At 42.2% G+C, this 19,347-nt stretch overlaps 1 protein-coding gene across 7 annotated transcripts in view; it reads right to left on the reverse strand.

Annotated features, from left to right (window-relative positions):
• The window catches only part of alg9 (ALG9 alpha-1,2-mannosyltransferase), a 258,877-nt gene that overhangs the window by 180,347 nt on the left and 59,183 nt on the right, over positions 1-19,347 (reverse strand). For all 7 annotated transcript variants that reach the window (XM_043676654.1, XM_043676652.1, XM_043676649.1 and 4 more), the window contains exons 9-10: positions 7,295-7,417; positions 170-324 (exon numbers count right to left, since the gene is read on the reverse strand). In XM_043676654.1, coding sequence (XP_043532589.1) covers positions 170-324; positions 7,295-7,417 — 278 coding nt within the window. The remainder of the gene's footprint in view (positions 1-169; positions 325-7,294; positions 7,418-19,347) is intronic.

Consider the following 19,347-nt stretch of genomic DNA (forward strand, 5'->3'; position numbering starts at 1 on the left):
TTTGCAACATGATTTATCACAGTCAGGCAACTAAAGGGATGGCCATAAAGTAAATAGGAGGGTAAACTTCTGTTTTATAAACATCAAATGTTCTCATGGAAAAAATCCCTTCTTGTAGATCCTTTCAAGGACAGAGGGAGACTAGACCCACATCAAACCAAGCACTCACCTGCAAAGCAGAGAGAGCAACTGCCCCACAGAGGCAGAAGAGAGGGTAGATTGGAAATAAGAAACGTTCTTCTTTGTGAGGTCGAGTGAAGAATATCAGAATCCAGATGTACATGGGTGAGAGGGTCAGCCAATAGGGACGGCCAAGATTGTGCACTGTAACAAGGAGAAGAGTCAACGTTACATGAAGAATAAACTGCACAAAGTCAGACACAGCAACGTGCAGGAAATGGTTGACAGGTGAAAATGGTTTTCCTGCCATAAAGCTTTATCATGCAACAAACCTCCAGTTTTAGACGAAGTTGCAGTCCTACCTGATTGTAAGATATAAGGCATATACCCCTAGTGCAACATTTTACCTAACAAGTTTCTTTATAATAATTTGGTAGAAAGTAACTGAAAAATACAATTCATCTCTGACATGCACTAATGCCAATCAATGTTTTCATAGAATCATAGAATCCCCGACACCGTGGAAACAGGCCATTTTGGCCTAACAGGTCCACACCAACCATCCGAAAACTATCCCAACCAGACCCATTCCCCTACCCTATAACCTTACATTTCCCCTGACTAATGCATCCAACCTACACATCCCTGAACACTATGGGCAATTTAGCATGGCCAATTCACCTAACCTGCACATCTTTGGATTGTGGAAAGAAACCGGAGCATCCAGAGGAAACCCATACAGACACGGGGAGAATGTGCAAACTCCACACAGACAGTCGCCCAAGGCTGGAATCGGTCCCTGGTGCTGTGAGGCAGCAGTACTAACCACTGAGCCACCGTGCCACCCACTGATCGATCTTTGCAAGGTGTTGCATTGATTTATTAAGTCACAGAATTTGTGGTCAAGGATTATATTGTACGTTTATAATACTTAACTTTAAATTCTTTTCTAATTGGAATTTCTCTCAATTAACATATATTTACATATTTGGCTGAACTGTTACTGTAGCAAGCAAGTGATCAGACAATGGGCTAGACTCCATATGGTACCGATGGAAGCAGTTTCCACTGATTCATCTATCTATCAGATAGATTTCTTTTAAAAAAAAAATCACATTTTATAATACAATATCTGAGTAACTTCAGACCCAAATGTGGCAATTGTAAAATAATTGGGAGGACAATGTCAGCTGAGACTTGCTCGATAGCACTCTGGCCTCTGTGCTGCAAGATGCCAGGTTCAAGTCCCACTCCAGGACTTCTGCAGAAAAATTAATGCTGACACTCTGTTGCAATACTGAGGCAATGCTGTATTGTCAGAGGCGTCGTCTTTATGATGAGACATTAAACCATGACCTGTCTGCCCTCACAAGTGGACATTAAAGATCCCATCATCGATATCAATCCTATTTCTCAATCTCCTTTATGTCTATTTTGGCGTGGGGAATATAGAGGGCATGGAGTTGAATGGATGAGCGCTTGAGGGCCTAACAGCCTTTAATACAGCTCAGAAAAATTCCCAGAGGACCAAGGTGAGTTATCTATCCAGCCTGCCTTTGCACTCACATACCTCCAAGGTGCATTTGAACTGCTTCTAAATCAGTGGGACTCTCCCTTCCCCTCTCCCATGGACAAAATAAAGAAACTTTCTGACTAAAACTTTTTATCTTGCTAACAAAAATCTGGCTCATTGTTTGTTGAATAAAAGCATAAGAGATGTGCACAAAGTGTCTTGTTAAAATTGGCTGGACCGTAGGATGGCTCATTTCCATTGCCTTTTTAAGAACTTTTTAAAAAATTTGTTCATGAATTGTGAGTGCCGCTGGCATTTATTATCCATCTCGGGTAAGGATGGCAGATTTCCTTGCCTAAAAGACATTAGTGAACAGATCGCTTTTTATGACAATCAACAATGGTTTCATTGTTATCATTAAGTCAGCTTTTTCATTCCAGATTTATATTGAATTCAAAGTTTATCATCTGTTATAGTGGGATTTGAACCCATGTCCCAGAGCATCAGCCTACGCCTCTGGTTTCTCAGTCCAGTGACATTATAACTCTGTCACTGTCTCCCTCTTTCCTTATCGAGACAAGTTTTATGAATCAGTAAGATGATATGGCTGGAGAATCTACAGAATAAATCTAAGGAATAAACAGAGTATGCAAGTTCTGGAACTTAGTGCAATGTAGTTAACTTCAAGCTGATATTAAAAAGAAGAGAAGTTAATTAAGAAATGATTCAAGCTGAAGCCACTCTACAGTTTGAGCTCATAACACAGATTGAAAAATAATTTCAACATTTTAACCTTAAACAGAAGGAAACAAACACCCATCTAAAGGTTGAGAGTGCTCTTGGATTTGCATTGATGGATCGTGTTTATGGCATGTAAAGTGGTCACTTTGGGAACAGACAAATACATAAGCAGCAATTTACTAAATGTCAGAGAGGTGAAATGGGGTTTGAAAGGATGAAGGCAGGCATTATGGTGCACTTGACTGACAGGCTGTAAGCAATGCACCCATTAGCTTCTAATGCTGTTTAACATTAAGGCCTTTTTTACACCCTCCGATCACCTGTGAAAGGATCAGAAGAAAATCACGACACAGTTGGAATTGGTTATTCTCTGGTAATTTTGAGGAAACTAGAACTCCTTTCTCTCCAAGTAAAATTGCTTGAATACTGCAGATAGTTTTCATCGCCTTATGTAAGGAGGAAATACTTGCTTGAGAATATATCAGAGAAGGTTCCTGAGATGAAGTATTTGTCTTATGAAGAAAAGCTGAGCAGGTTGGGTGGAGTTTCGAAGGATGAAAAGTGGTGTTATCGAGGAGACTCAATAAGTTGGATGCTAAGATGATTTTCTGGAATCTGGAACTGGAGGCTTTGTTTTAAGATAAAGAGTCCCAACTAACAAAAAGATGAAAAGGAATTTCTTCTCTCATAAGGTTAGAAGTTTTTGGAATTCTCTGACCCGGAGACTGGGACCCATTAACATACTCAAGCTGGGACTGACAGTGCTCTGTCAATTGGATGAATTCAGAGATTTTTTTTAATCTAAAGGCTGAAATGAGTAGAGATTGCTTCACCAAGAGCATTTTGAATCTTTGGAATCTTCAACTCAGACATTGTGTGGATGTTCAGTCATTGAGTAGATTCAAAAGAGAAATCAATAGATGTAAGGAAACAAGCAGGCAAGAAAGCAGATTGCACTGGATATGAGAGACAGAAACAGGCCATTCAACCCAGAGATTCCAAGCTAGTGATTATATTCCACTCAAGTCTCCTCTCGTCATTTCTAATTTAAATATTCCAGTGTAATTTAATTACATGTTGTATTTCCTTCATTTGTGTGTCTTGTTTTCCTTCAAAAGTATCAATTATATTCATATCCATAACTAGTGGACCTTAGGTAAAAGATTAGCCGTGTTCATGAGAAGATACTTAGCCTATTCTTCCTCCAATTCCCATGTTCTTACATTTGGAGGTTTGTACTGAACTATTTACAGCACTAATTCAGCAAACAGTGGTATTATTTGTGTGTTAAATTTACTTTTGGTATCACACACTGAATCAAAACAAGATCTACAAAAATCAACTTTGTGTAGACCCACAATGGGTGATATTACATGTCACTATTTTGAAGTCAAGGAATAAAAAAATAAATATTTGCTGCAGTTAAATACAACAACATATCAACACTGAGAATTATTCAGACTTTTTCCACTTTCCACGTTTAAAGATAACTTCTTTCGATCTTTTCTTTAAATAAGTGGGTTTTTAGTCATTTAAAGATTGCTTTCCTAAGCGGAATGTGTGAACCTATTCCAGATGGGATGTGCTAAAATAATTCAACTACTGAAGCTAAATATAAGGCAATAGTGCTCTCTGGTGGCTTTCTCTTCAGGAAATCATATTGTTAAATCTTCCTCTTTGTCTTGTTACTAACTGTATAAATAAAATTCAATGAAGGCAGCAGGAATTTAGAGGAGTTAATGTCTATTTTAAATTGATTTGTAAACACCCTTTGTTTGGGGAACTGAGAGGTCAGATGTCCAGCATATATTTGGTCTTCTTTTTGGAAATCTTAATTAAGCAGCATGCATCTTTGGTTGTTTGCAATAGATAGAGTACAGACCATATTCAAACAGCTTATGCTGCAAGACCCAAACCAAATCATCCAATGTTAGATTGAGTCCCCAATAGGACCAAATTTGCTGAATAATCCCAAGCATGCAACTATCTACACTAACAACCAATTAAAGATAATCAGTCAAACTTGTAACATGCTATATATACATATACATATTAGAAGTGATGTTCAATCATATGAAGGGTCAAATCACAACAAACAAGAGGAATACGTTCAATTGCTGTGCCTTCTTTGAATTCCGAATAGCCTGGAGAGCCTATATTTCTGCAAGTGAGCTTTCTTTGAGTGAAAGATTCAACAATGAAACGCAAAGGTTTGTAGCACAGAAAGAGGCTGACTGGCCTATTCAGCTTATGGTATCAGTTGGCTGATGCTTTAAACAAGGAGGGACGAGTGTGGGCATCTGATATCCAGTCCCCTTCCCTAATCTGATGTTCACACATACACCTCCCAGGAAAGGGGACAACTTGGTAGCTGCCACTATGACTGTTTTCACCTCTCTCTCAGCAAGGGAAAACAATCGATTGTAGTACCCTTAGTACCAGCTACTCCAAATTAAATCAAGACATTGTTCTTTACAGAATCATAGAAGTATGGCAATGCAGAATGAGGCCATTCAGCCCATTGTGTCTGCACTGGCTCTCCAAATGAGGCATTTCACTTAGTCCCATTCTCCTGCCTTTCCTGTGTAATTCTGAACATCCTTCCTTTTCAAATAACCATCCGATTCCCTTCTGAATGCCTTGATTGAATATGTTCATATTTAGAGACTGTCAATTTTGACCAACTGATGTCAGTGTGCACTCGGTTTTTATCACTTCCTGATGGTGCATGCTTTTCAACATAAACAGGAGACAGGCTAAATGTAGTCATTGTACCTCTTCAGTTCTTTCCCTCTTGTCCTCCTTCTATACTCGTCTAATTAGTAGAAGAGCCCAAGAAACACGCCTCACCCATATTATAACACAATGTCATCCTGTGGATCCCTTAGTCAAACAGCAAGAACAACAGGTAGGAAGGTTTATTCTTCTCGAGACAACCCCAACAAAAAACTTTTGAGAAGTAATCTGGAAATTTTGCAAGATGTCACCATCTGCTTCCCTACAGTCTATATCTTCCATATCCTTTTCCACAGTAAATACTGATGCAAAATATTCATTTAGTATCTCCCCCATTTTCTGTGGCTCCACACAAAGGACACCTTGCTGATCTTTGAGGGCCCCTATTCTCTCCCTAGTTACCCTTTTGCCCTTAATATATTTGTAAAAACCCTTTGGATTCTCCTTAATTCTATTTGCCAAAGCTATCTCATGTCCCCGTTTTGCCCTCTTGATTTCCCTCTTAAGTATACTCCTACTTTCTTTATACTCTTTTAAGGATTCACTCAATCTATCCTGTCTGTACCTGACATATGCTTCCTTCTTTTTCTTAACCAAACCCTCAATTTCTTTAGTCATCTGGATATATGAATAGGAAGGGTTTGGAGGGATATGGGCCGGGCCCTGATTGACTAGATTGAGTTGGGACTAGATTGAGTTGGGATATCTGGTCGGCATAGACGGGTTGGACCGAAGGGAATGTTTCCATGCTGTACATCTCTATGACTCTATGACTCTAAGTAACCATAAAGGTCATCGCTTTACCTGCAATCAGGAACAGATTGGGGAACTAAACAAATGACATTTCTAATGGATAATGGAGGAGCATCATTCATAGAAACACAGAAAATAGGAACAGGAGTAGGCTATTCGGCCCTTCGAGCCTGCTCTGCCATTCAATATGATCATGGCTGATCATCCAACTCAGTTCCCTGTTCCCACTTTCATCCCATACCCTTTTATCCCTTCAGCCCTAACTCCTTCTTGAAAACAAAATTTGATTTGATTAGATTAGATTCCCTACAGTATGGAAACAGGTCCTTCAGCCCAACAAGTCTACACCAACCCTCCGAAGAGTAACCCGCCCAGACCCATTCCCCTACCCTATATTAACCCCTGACTAATGCACCTAACACTATAAGCAATTTAGCATGGCCAATTCATCTGACCTGCACATCTTTGGATTGTGGGAAGAAACCGGAGCACCCTGAGGAAACCCTCGCAGAAACGGGGAGAATGTGCAAACTCAACACAGACAGTGGTCCAAGATGGGAATCGAAGCTGGGTATCTGGTGCTGTGAGGCAGCAGTGCTAACCACTTAGCTACCGTGCCACCCTAATTTAGGTTTTTGCAAGTACACAAGAAGCAGACTTCTTATCTAACCACATTATTGCCAAGAGATTATAGAACTGTAAAGAAAAACAAAGTTCCAGCTGAAACCATATTAAGGTTAAGGAACTTTGTGTCATTGCACCAGGTCCTCTGTAAAGTCCAAGTAGACAGATGATTTCAGCACTGCCACTGGGCATATCAATTTGCTTGACAACTATCAGGAGCTGTTACTTGGCCCCTACATGACCAAATCCATTCCCGTTATTGGCCTCCACTTCATTCGCAGCAACCTATTACTGGCTGTGGGGATAGTTTAACCCACAGCAATGGGCAAGACCTCAACTCATGCTCAGCTTTTCCCATCCTCAACCCCTGGATCCAACCAGCAATGCCTAATGGATGGAGGATGTAGATACTTTCAAGGCATCTGTGTAATTCTCACATTTTGCAAACTCCACTCCCCAAACCCTCAGTGACATCCCATAGCCATTTGCGACATACTGTTTGTATATGCATTGAACAAATGAATGGTGTTTTTTTAAAGTTTACAATAGACTATTAATTCAGAAGCCTTTAAAATTAAATTATATACTAGCAATCCTAACAAGATACAAGGCAATACTCAAGGCAATAACGAAAAGGATAATTCCATAACCGTTCTGTTGACTTATGTCCTCTTTTATAAAGGTTTAAGAAATAACACTGTTTTGAGCCTGATCAATTCAGACAGCCCAGCTCAGCTTCAGACAAATTAAGAAAAAAATCATTATTGCATGAGAATTTTCTACAAGTGAGTTGGGTGGGACCCTTACCATTAAATCTTTGCAGCAAGAACTCCATGAGGGCAGTTAGAGGCAGCGCACAGAGAGCCAGAGCGAAACCCACATTGAAATTGAGGAATCCGTTGATAAAATAGAATGACCACGGCTCGGTGCCTGGAAGGATGGGAACATTGAGAAACAAGCTGGTAATAAAAGGCAAACTTGCCACAACTCAATGGAGCCAATTGCAGAATAAAACATACATTGACCTTGAATTTTGTACTTCTCTTTCACTGCTACATCATCCACTTACAACACTTCGAAAATACTTCATTGGCTATAAATCATTCTCAGGGCAGGAAAGTTGCTAATTAAATGCAAGTCTTTCTTTACCTGTATGATATTTACAGATTAGTTTTTGTCAAGAATCGTACAAGTTAGCTACAGTCTCTATTTATATCTGTACCAAGTTCATTCATCGAAAGAGAATTTTATCTAATAAAGAAAGAAGTTGCATTTATACATTTAAAAAGACTAGTGATGGGAAATAGGATTAGACTAGATAGGTGCTTGATGAGTGGCATGGACTCAATGGGCTGAAGGGCCTCTCCATGCTGTTATACACTACGACTCTATTATGTTTCAGAACTTAGGAAGCTCCAAGGTGCTCCATAGCCATTAAACGCCTTATTCAGTGTAGTTACTGTTGATATGGGGGCAGACACAGCAGCTAAAATGTACGGCATTACCCCACAAAGAGCAGTGAAATAAATAACCAGGTAATCTCTGTGAGCTGAGAGACACCGCAAGGACTTCTCTCACTTTTCGACCAATTGTGATTGGGATTTTTAAAATTCATCAAAACAATTTAACATGGTATTTGAAAGATAGACAGTTTCATTTTAAACAGGCATTTGTACCTGCTCTGCACTTGTCACTTTTCTTAAATGAAGAGGATCTGTATTTTTGAATTAATCAATACACCAACCTTCAGCATTGTGTTAGACTTTGAGGAAAATACTTTGTATCATTTAGAAAGCAGTATTTTTGTAACCATGTGAATATTTCAAGTACACTTGATCAACAGATTACATACGCTATAGAAAATACAGAAAACTGCAACCTGGATTGTCAGATCAATCATTTCTCATTTATCCAATTTGAAGTCCAATCATTATATCATTGAGAACTGTCACTGTACTGACAGTGTTTGCTTCAGAGTCAATGCTCTCTCTTCCCTTGTCCTTCACTTTGAACAAAATCTATCAACACACAGTTGATCAACACACTATCACCTGATGAAGGAGCATCGCTCCGAAAGCTAGTGTGCTTCCAATTAAACCTGAAAATGTGTTGCTGGAAAAGCGCAGCAGGTCAGGCAGCATCCAGAGAACAGGAGAATCGATGTTTCGGGCATAAGCCCTTCATCAGGCTTATGCCTGAAACGTCGATTCTCCTGTTCCCTGGATGCTGCCTGACCTGCTGCGCTTTTCCAGCAACACATTTTCAGCTCTGATCTCCAGCATCTGCAGACCTCACTTTTTCCCTTCCAATTAAACCTGTTGGACTATAACCTGGTGTTGTGTGATTTTTAACTTTGTACACCCCAGTCCAATATCAGCATCTCCAAATCATATCAACACACAGATTGGTTTGAGAATCCGTTACCTCAAACATACTGACACCTATATGGCATAGGTCCCATGGGAACTCTAATGTAAGGAGTCCCCATCTATAGTAGACAGAAAGTGTGATCAGGGGAAGAGGAGAAAGTGAGATCTGCAGATGCTGGAGATCAGAGATGGAAATGTGTTGCTGGAAAAGCGCATCAGGGGAAGAGACAGTCACATTTTGAAATCACACCTCAGGCCATTTGATTATCTGCCAGACGAAAGAAGGCAGTGAGGTGAGATAAAACAAAGGGGTGATTTCAAGCAGCAAATAAGAGCAGAGGGAACCATGCAGGGGATGGCATTGAATACACAGTAATGACAGTGCAACAAGATAATGCTGAAGGGGCAATAGATGATCATGAAGTGGCAACTCACAGCAATTAAGGGGCAGTCATTGATAATAAAGGAGCAGCAAAAAGAATAAAAGTGGGGAGTAGCACCCCTGGTGGGGAGAAGAATAAACATGTGGCATTAATTAGTGGGGGAGGGGAGGTAAATGTCCCTGTTTGTGAAACCGAACAGCCATTCATGGAGCAAAAAGAAAACAGAAAACGAACAGCAACATGTTTAGGGTTAGAGGAGTATAAGGACATTAAGGCTGGATTGACACTGTCCAGAGAAATGCCTGGAACTGAGGCAGTAACATATGGGGGTACTTGTTGATGTACCTTCTGGGGAGGTGAGTCTGTTTGGGCAGGTACAAATCCAAATAATACTTCCCTTTCTATTTAAAATCAAAAGGTGATCCACTACACTGCAAGAAGGTGATTAAAATAATCTGGAATAAGTCACAAGGTAGGGATCTTTCTTTGAGGGAAATGGTCCCAAGAAACGTGTCTTCAACATCTGGACTTCCTCTCTCATAGGCAGTTTCCTCCTGCCCCTCACCCCAACATCAGCAAAGGAATATTGAGAATATTTACCATTAAAGAATTAAGCTGCAAATTCTATGGTTTATACTCAACATCAGTCTTGAGGTGTCACCTTTTTGGGCTAATCATACCTGGAGGGTGTTGGTCAGCTTAAGTTCTAGGATGGCATGACTGAGGTAGTAAGTAACAGTGGCAAAAGATTTTAAACAACATTGCAACAATCTAGAATTTGAGAATCCAAAATTCCTTCCACTCTTGGCAATTTTAAGAACTCTGAACATCATCTCTTTTCACGCTTCTGATGTGATAATTTTAGATGATTTCAAATGGATCCTGAGAGATCGGTGACGCCCCCTATTTAGCTGCTGGCCTCTCACAAGAATCACTATAAAAACGTTTCTCTTAGTCATGCTCCTCTCAAGCTGCAATGACTGGATGGGAGTTTATTTTCGGTGACAAAGATCTTTATTCTAAGCAAGTGAGTCACTGATGTCTCACTGCAGTGCAAATTCCTCGTTCATTTTCCATCCTGAAATCCAAGGCGATTTTTGTTTTAAAACTAGGATATGGCTAAGTCTGGAAAAATGCAACTCTGAGGAGAGACTGGACAAGCTCGGATTGTTCTTCGAACAGATCGGAAATTTGGCTGAGACATACAAACTGTGAGGAGCTGAAAAGGATAGTGGATGGGATGGGTCTATTTATCTGAGAAGATAGGTCAGTGACTAGGGGCCTGGATTTGGAGACTTTTGTAGAAAGAATAGAGTGCAGGTGAGGAATTTCTTTTCCACCCTGATTGTTGTAAGGGTCTGAAACTCACTGCTCCAAGGGGTTGTAGAGATAGAAACTCTCGACTCGTTTAAACAATTAAAAGGGTATATTAACCACCAGTGTTGCAACTTGCAGGATTATGGGCCAAATGTTGGAAAGGGGAATTAGGCTGCGGGCACTTGTTTTCAGCTGTGACAAATGGGCCAATTTGGCTCTTTCTGTGCCACAAACATTTTATGAATTTGAAATAAATACAGAAAATGCTATTGTCCTAAGTGGAACATGAATTATCACTTTTCTCGCTTTCAAATACTGAATGTGCTTTCGGTTCCAGGTCATTTTGGTCAAACCCTTATGAGTGCGCTCCCAACCTTCCCCACCAACACCATAAGATTGTTGAAGCGGGCAGCACCCACACAGTACACTACAGTAGCTACCAACACTTTTCTGGCAGCAATTCCCCAAACCTGCAAACTTCACCACCCAGAAGGGTAACGGCAAAAGGTGCCTGGGGACACCATCACCTGCAGCTTCCTCACTATCTCCCCCGGCCATATCACACGCCATCCTGGCCTGAACAGATGTCAGGTTTCCTGTAGCACCACTGGCCAATGTTCTGCATCTCTCTACCCAACAGTGTTGTGGCGAGTCTGCATCAATTCAATATCACCTTCTCAAAGCCTTCTACAGGTAGTCAATAAATGCTGACATCGTCAGCAAATATACCCTGTTCAAAAACATTTTCTAAAGTTAGATTAATCACAAAAGTGTAATGATTCCACGCAAATATTTAACTTAATGCCAATTAACATTCTGACAAGTTGAGGTAAAAGTAGAAAAGGATGGGATTAAATTCAGAAACCAAGACAAAGAATTCATAACAACACACTCATGATGCTAACTTTCTTAGATTCCCTACAGTGTGGAAACAGGCCCTTCGGCCCAACCAGTCCACACCGACCCTCCGAAGAGTCACCCCCCCCCCCCAGACCCCTTTCCCTCTGACTAATGCACCTAACAATATAGGTAATTTAGCATGGCCAATTCACCTGACCTGCACATCTTTGGACTGTGGGAGGAAACTGGAACACCCGGAGAAAACCCACGCAGACACAGGGAGAATGTGCAAACTCCACACAGACAGTCACCCGAGGCTGGAATCGAACCTGGGACCCTGGGGCTGTGAGGCAGCAATGCTAACCACTGAGCCACCATGCTGCCTGTACTTGAGGCACTTGCAAGCTAGTGAGAGAAGAGGTAATAAATGATGTAAGACCGACGTCTCCCACCTTTATACTGTCCTCGAAATACAACACTCAGCTTAGAGAAACCTTTAATATACCAATTGATGTTTCCATTTTCAACATGCAACACTAAGTAATGCTCCTACACATCAGGGTGGCACAGTGGCTCAGTGGTTAGCACTTCTGCCTCACAGCACCAGGGGCTGGGAGGGAGTGTGGAAGGAGGGGGCCAGGTGTTGGGCGGGGATGGTGTGAGGAAGGCCCAGGAGCTGGGAGGGGTTGGTGTAAGGGGGCCCAGGAACTGGAAGAGAATGGTATGAGGAGGGCCCAGGACCCGGGAGGGGGTGGTGTAAGGGGGCCCAGGTGCTGGGAGGGGGTAGTGTAAGGGGACCCAGGACCTGGGAGAGGGTGGTGTGAGGAGGGCCCAGGAGCTGGGAGGGCTTGGTATGAGGAGGGCCCAGGAGCTGGGAGTGGGTAGTGTAAGGGGGCCCAGGAGCTGGGAGTGGGTTGTGTAAGGGGGCCCAGGAGCTGGGAGAGGGTAGTGTAAGGGGGCCCAGGTGCTGGGAGTGGGTTGTGTAAGGGGGCCCAGGAACTGGGCAAGGTGGTGTGAGGAGGGCCCAGGAGCCGGGAGGGTGTGGTGTGAGGAGGGCCCAGGAGCTGGGAGGGGGTGATGTGAGGAGGGCCCAGGACCTGGGATGCTGTCTCCTCCTATGTCTTCCTTCCACATTCCCCCCCGCTCACCTCCCAAACCACCTTGCCCCCCACCCCACCCCGATTCCCAATCTCTTCCCCTACACTCCAGTCACATTCGGCTCCCACCCTGAAATCTGTGCATGCACAATGTAAAGCAGTGCATGAGTGGGGTCAGTCTCCTTCCCACCCTCTCCCGCATGCTTCCATTTGCTCAAAATCTATTCCATCTCTTAACCTTGATCAGTTTGAATGGAAGCTCACAAATCTGAAACACTAACAATTTCTCTCTTCACAGATACTGCCTGACCTGATGAGCACTTCCAGCATTTTCATGTTTATCTCAACTTGAGAGTTGTTATGCAGAAAAACTAGGAACTTAAATCTATTTTTAATCACCATCTTCATACTCAAATCAAAATTGAAGCCTTGCTGATAAAGGGGGAAAGCTTGTATTGTGCTCACACATTTGTATGGAGCAAAGGTTTTTTTTAAAGTTAATCTTCATCAAGCTGACAAAAAGGACACAAATTAGGCACAGTTTCCATTTATGCATTTGCAATAATTGAGCTCAATGACTCAACATTTCTCTGACTCCAGTACTCTGATAAACAAGAGAGGGGTGCAACTAAATAGAAAATGTTGTCAGTAAGGATGAGATTTGAGGGTTTTTTTTTTAATGTGCTGAGCTGTAGCTTTTAAATTAGAGGGACATTAACCCTATAAAACAAGAGTTTGAAATGTACAAGTTGTTGGAAAAGCTCAGCAGGTCTGGCAGCATCTGTACAGAGAAATCAGAGATAGCATTTCGGGTTGAGTGACCCTCCCTCAGATGGAAGTGTAACATTTGTGAAATTTTCCCATCGCAGCTGTAAGTTGCCCCACATTAAAATAAGTTAATAGAATCGCTGTAAAATTGAGGCCATTGGAAAGATTCGTTAATGATAGTGGCTCTTATTATTCCTAATGAGTGGAAGACAAACAGCAGCAGAAAGAGCCTCGTTTGCTGCATCTGACAAAGGGACATTCGTTTGTTCCTGGGTCCTGCTCTCATTCTCCACAGCAAACTCCTACTCACCCTGTGGCTGGGTTGATATTGAGGGTTAGGGAACCAGGAGAGTGAAGCTCAAAGACCTGCAACCTAAAGAGCACTGTCCTCTCCATTAAAGCAGTAGCCAGAGGTCAGCCTTGGGAAACTAGGGGTGGCATAAGGACAGCCCAGGACCCATGGTGAGGTGGTGTAAGGACAGTCCAGGACCCATGGTGAGGTGGTGTAAGGACAGTCCAGGACCCATGGTGAGGTGGTGTAAGGACAGTCCAGGACCCATGGTGAGGTGGTGTAAGGACAGTCCAGGACCCTTGGTGGGTGGTGTAAGGACAGCCCAGGACCCATGGTGAGGTGGTGTAAGGACAGTCTAGGACCCTTGGTGGGGTGGTGCAAAGAGGAGCCCAGGACCCGGGAGGGGGTGGCGTAAGGAGGGGCCAGGACCCTGGTTTATACTTAGGTTTATCTTGTTCTTAGCTTTCTGATACTCTGAAGATCAAGTACAATCATAACTTCATACCCAACAAAAGGGTCACGTGGCTCACCCCTCTTGTGACTGCTCTAAAACTGTGGACAACTTAGCCCATAGTAAGCTCCCACCATCAGCATGACATAAATGACCAATTAAACTGTAATTATATTGATTGAAGAATAAATGTTGATTTGAACACAGGAAGAGGGGCCCTCTTGTGGTGCAGTGGTAGTTTCTCTACCCATGTATCAAGAGACCTGGGTTCAAGTCCAACCTGCTCCAGAGGTGTGTAAGAACATCTCTGAACAGGTTGACTAGAAGAATTGTCAAAACTCTCCTGCTCGTCTTTGAATGCCACCAACTCAGAGGACAGAAAGAACCTTAGTTTAATATCGGTTTCAGACAGCACCTCGAACAAACCAATGCTTCCTTTAGTAATGTACTGAAATGTCACATGAAGTTATGTGCTCTGGAGTGGGGCTTGAATGTGCAATGTTCTGTATCAGAGGTGAATGTGTTACCACTGAGCCAATGCTGACACTATCTATGAAAAAAGAGAAATAATGCTAGTTAATATTGTTTTGGAACTTTGGGGAGAAAAGATCAAAACAATGGCACTTTAAAAAGGGGAAAGACAGACAGAAGACACCAACCACATGGTCAGTGAGGGAGAGAGAGAGAAAGAAACCTACACTGCTAACTGGCACAGCAGTGAATCTGCATAGTTACTCCTTTGCTGTTTGAGTTCATGTATTTTTTGGACATCGAAGTGTGTCTAGGAAAAATGAACAAACAGCAAAATTCATAGCTGACCTTGGAAGAACCTGTACAGAACAGTTCATAGAACAGGAACAAATAAGTGCATAGTTTTTAACATATAACTTTGCTAGAAGTCTACAGTAGTGAGTAGAGTGGGTTCTTTCTTGATTATATGTTTTATTGAGATCTGTCTCGATTAAATTTCAAACATATAAGCATAAGTACTATATTAGCTTGGAGCACTATTTTTTCAAGCAAAAAGATGGTGCTATTTTCTGGGTTTGTAGATTGCGAAGGAGCAAAATGGCCTTTCGTAGAGTGATATGTTCTTCCTGTCGGACGTGGGAGTTTAGGGGGAGTCTCCATGTTACTGATGATTATGTCTGCAGGAAGTGTCTTTGGTTGCAAATCCTATCAGATCGCATGGATCATTTGGAGTGGCAGTTAGGGGCAATGAGGAATTTACAGGAGCTAGGGGGTGTGATGAATGGCAGTTATAGGAAGTGAGAAAAACTGCAGATACAGTCAGGTAGATGGGTTAACTCCAGGAAAGGTAGTGCAGGTGTCTTCTGTGGCTGTTCCCATCTCAAACAAGTATATTGTTTTGGAAAATGTAGAGGGTGATCAACCCAGGGGAATGCAGCATGAACAGCCAAGTTTCTGGTATCCAGACTGGCTCTAATGCAATGAGGGTTACGTCGGGTTTCAAACGATCGATTGTGTTAAGGGACTCTCTGGCCAGAGGCACAGACAGATGCTTCTACAGCCAGCAGTGAAAAATCAGAATGGTGTGCTGCCTCCCTGATGCCAGGATCAAGGATACCTCAGGGAGGGTGTAGAATGTTCTCAAGGGGGAAAGGGACCAGCAGGAGGTCATTGTACACATTGAAACTACCAACAGGAAGGGAAAAAGAATGTGATTCTGAAGAGAGAATATAGAAAGTTAGGCAGGAATTTTAAAAGGAGATTTTCAAGGATAGTAATATCTGGATTACTCCTGATGATACGAGCTAGTGAGCGCAGGAATAGGAGGATAGAGCAGATGAATGCATGGCTTAGGAGCTGGTGCAGGGGAATCATTGGAATCTCTTCTGGGGTAGAAGTGACCTGTACAAGAAGTGAGGGATTGCACCTGAATTGGAAGGGGACTAATATACTGGGAGGGAGATTTGCTAGAGCTGCTTGGGAGGATTTAAACTAGTAAAGTTGGGGGAGGGGGACCCAGAGAAATAGTGAGGAAAGAAATCAATCCGAAACTGGTAGATTTAGGAAAAGGAACAAGTCAAACAGTCAGGGCAGGCAGGGACAAAGCAGGACAGATAAATTAAACTGCATTTTCTTCAATGCAAGAGCCCTAACAGGGAAGGCAGATGAACTCAGAGCATGATTAGGAACATGGGATTTGGATATCATAGCAATAACAGAAACGTGGTTCAGAGATGGACCAGACTGGCAGCTTAATTTTCCAGGATACAAATGCAATAGAAAGGATAGAAAGGCGGGGGGGGGGGGCAAGAGAGGATGGAGAGTGGCATTTTTGATAAGGGCTAACATTACAGCTGTACTGAGTGAGGATATTCCTGGGAATAATCAATGGTAATTATTAGGAGGAACTGAAAAATAAGAAAGGGATGCTTACCTTATTGGGATTGTATTACAGACCCCCTAATAGTCAGTGGGAAATTGAGAAACAAATTTGCACGGAGATTTCAGTTATTTATAAGAATAATAGGGTGGTCATGGTAGGAGATTTTAACTTTCCAAACATAGACTGGGATTGCCATAATGTCAAGAGTTTAGTTGGAGAGGAATTTGTTAAGTGCGTACAAGAAAATGTTCTGATTCAGTATGTGGATGTACCTACTGGAGAAGGTGCAAACTTGACCAACTCCTGGGATATAAGGCAGGGCAAGCGACAGAGGTGTCAGTGGGGGAGCAAGTTGGGGCCAGCGACCATAATTCTATTAATTTTAAAACAGTGATGGAAAAGGATAGATCAGATCTGAAAGTTGAAGTTCTAAATTGGGGGAAGGTTAATTTTGACAGTATTAGGCAAGGACTTTCGAAAGCTGATTGGAGGCAGATGTTCGCAGTTAAAGGAACAAGTGGAAAATGGGAAGCCTTCAGAAATGAGATAGCGAGAGTCCAGAAACTGTATATTCCTGTTAGGGCGAAAGGTAAGGCTGGTAGGTGTAGAGAATGCTGGATGACTAAAGAAATTGAGGTTTTAGTTAGGAAAAAGAAGGAAGCATATGTCAAGTATAGACAAGATAGATCGAGTGAATCCTTAGAAGAGTATAAAGGCAGTAGGAATATACTTAAGAGGGAAATCAGGAGGGCAAAAAGGGGACATGAAATAGCTTTGGCAGATAGGGTTAAGGAGAATCCAAATGGTTTTTATAAATACATTAAGGACAAAAGGGTGACTAGAGAGAGTATAGGGCTCCTCAAAGATCAGCAAGGCAGCCTATGTGTGGAGCCGTAGGAGATGGGGATATACTAAATGAGTATTTTGCATCAGTGTTTACTGTGGAGAAGAACACTGAGATATAGAATGTGGGGAAATACATGGTGACATCTTGAAAAATGTCTATATTACACAGAAGCAAGTGCTGGATGTCTTGAAACGCATACAAGTGGATAAGTCCCCAGGACCCAATCAGGTGTACCCTAGAACTCTGTGGGAAGCTAGGGAAGTGATTGCTGGGCCCCAGGCTGAAGTATTTATATCATCAATAGTCAGGTGAGGTGCCAGAAGACTGGAGGTTGGCTAACGTGGTACCGTTATTTAAGAAAGCTGGTAAGGAAAAGCCAGGAAACTATAGACCGGTGAGCCCTGACATCGGTACTGGGGAAGTTGTTGGAGGGAATCCTGAGGGCCAAGGTTTCCATGTATTTGGAAAGGCAAGCACTGATTAGGGACAGTAAGCATGGCTTTGAGCATGGGAAATCACATCGCATAAACTTGATCGAGACATCTGAAGAAGTAACAAAGAGGATTGATGAGAGCAGAGCGGTAGACGTGATCTATTTGGATTCAGAAAGACATTCGACAAGGTTCCCCATGGGAGACTGGTTAGCAAGGTTAAATCTCATGGAGTACAGGGAGAACGAGCCATTTGGATACAGAACTGGCTCTAAGGTAGAAGACAGAGGGTGGTGGTGGAGGGTTGTTTTTCAGATTGGAGATCTGTGAGCAGTGGTGTGCCACAAGGATCGGTGCTGGGTCCACTACTTTTCGTCATTTACATAAATGATTTGAATGTGAACACAGGAGGTATAGCTAATAAGTTTACAGATGACACCAAAATTGGAGGGAAGAAATAATGGTGACCCAACTACTTTGCAAAGTTCTGGATTGACATCCAATGACAGTACTCATGTTCCATTGTCCCACTGTGAAAGTGTGCTCCCAGAATTATAAGCACAGTGGGGCTCTTTGCTGAAACTCAGGAACAGGTACATGAAAAAAAAAGACAATGGTTCACCACCTTGGCTACTACTTCCTAATAAGGGACTCAAGAATCTCACATGGGTTAGGAACTGCCGTAGGTAAGAACACAGGGAAATAGAGTCCACAATGCAAGTTAAGTTACTAAACAGTTGGTCGTTAATTAAACAGAGCTGGTCGGCCGGACTCGTTATGCTTGACTAACGTTATAGCATTTTCTAAAGAAATACAACAAGTTAGAAAAGGAACACATAGTCAACATGATTCGCATTTAATGAATTGGCACTTGTTGAGGAACCAGAAGTGACTTAAGGTGATGAGAAAAACACGCAGAATCAGGAAGATGTGGATGTGACCTTGCAGTTAGAAACGTGGTTGAAAATAAGAGTAAATGGGTAACTTATTTGGTTGTGGTTTTCTTGGTGTCGGGTCAACAATTGACCCTTGACCAAAATCAAAAATAGTTTCAGAAAATTGCTGGAGAAACTTAGCAAGTCTGGCAGCATCTGTGGACAGCAAGCAGGGTTAACATTTAGGATCCAGTGACCTTGCTTTAGACTGTTCAGCTCTTCAATTATGAACAGTTACTAGATTTGAAACTCACCTTAAACCTATGCCCTCTAGTTCTGGACTCACCCACCACAGGGAAAAGACCTTGTCTATTTACCCTATCCATGGCACTGAGGGAGCTGGATCAGGGTCAAGGGCTCTCCACTTGTAAATAAAGCGTGATTTGGTGATGAGATACCAGCCTCGGTGGAGTTATTTCAATATGTGCACATCTTGTATAAATATAGCTCTGGCTTACTGAGATCAAACACAATGTAACTTTGGGTTATGCACTGTATAATAGGTGGGTGGGAATGATGAGAAAATAATCCTGTCGAGAGCTATAGATAACAGCACAATCGTGAAGATGATACCATTCACTGTTCTTCCAGCTGTGAGCTGTATTTATTTTTAACCACCCTCATTCCCACACTGCTTATATATAGCAGTATTATTTTTAATCAATACAATAAGGTCTGACATTATAGCTATCTGTGGAAACCAACCTTTCCTTTCCTGGAAACGGGCATCAAAGCAGAGCATTAGCTGCCAAGATTCTATATTCATAGCCCTGCCTC

This window comes from Chiloscyllium plagiosum, chromosome 35 (genome assembly GCF_004010195.1).
Source record: "Chiloscyllium plagiosum isolate BGI_BamShark_2017 chromosome 35, ASM401019v2, whole genome shotgun sequence".
Taxonomy (NCBI): domain Eukaryota; kingdom Metazoa; phylum Chordata; class Chondrichthyes; order Orectolobiformes; family Hemiscylliidae; genus Chiloscyllium; species Chiloscyllium plagiosum.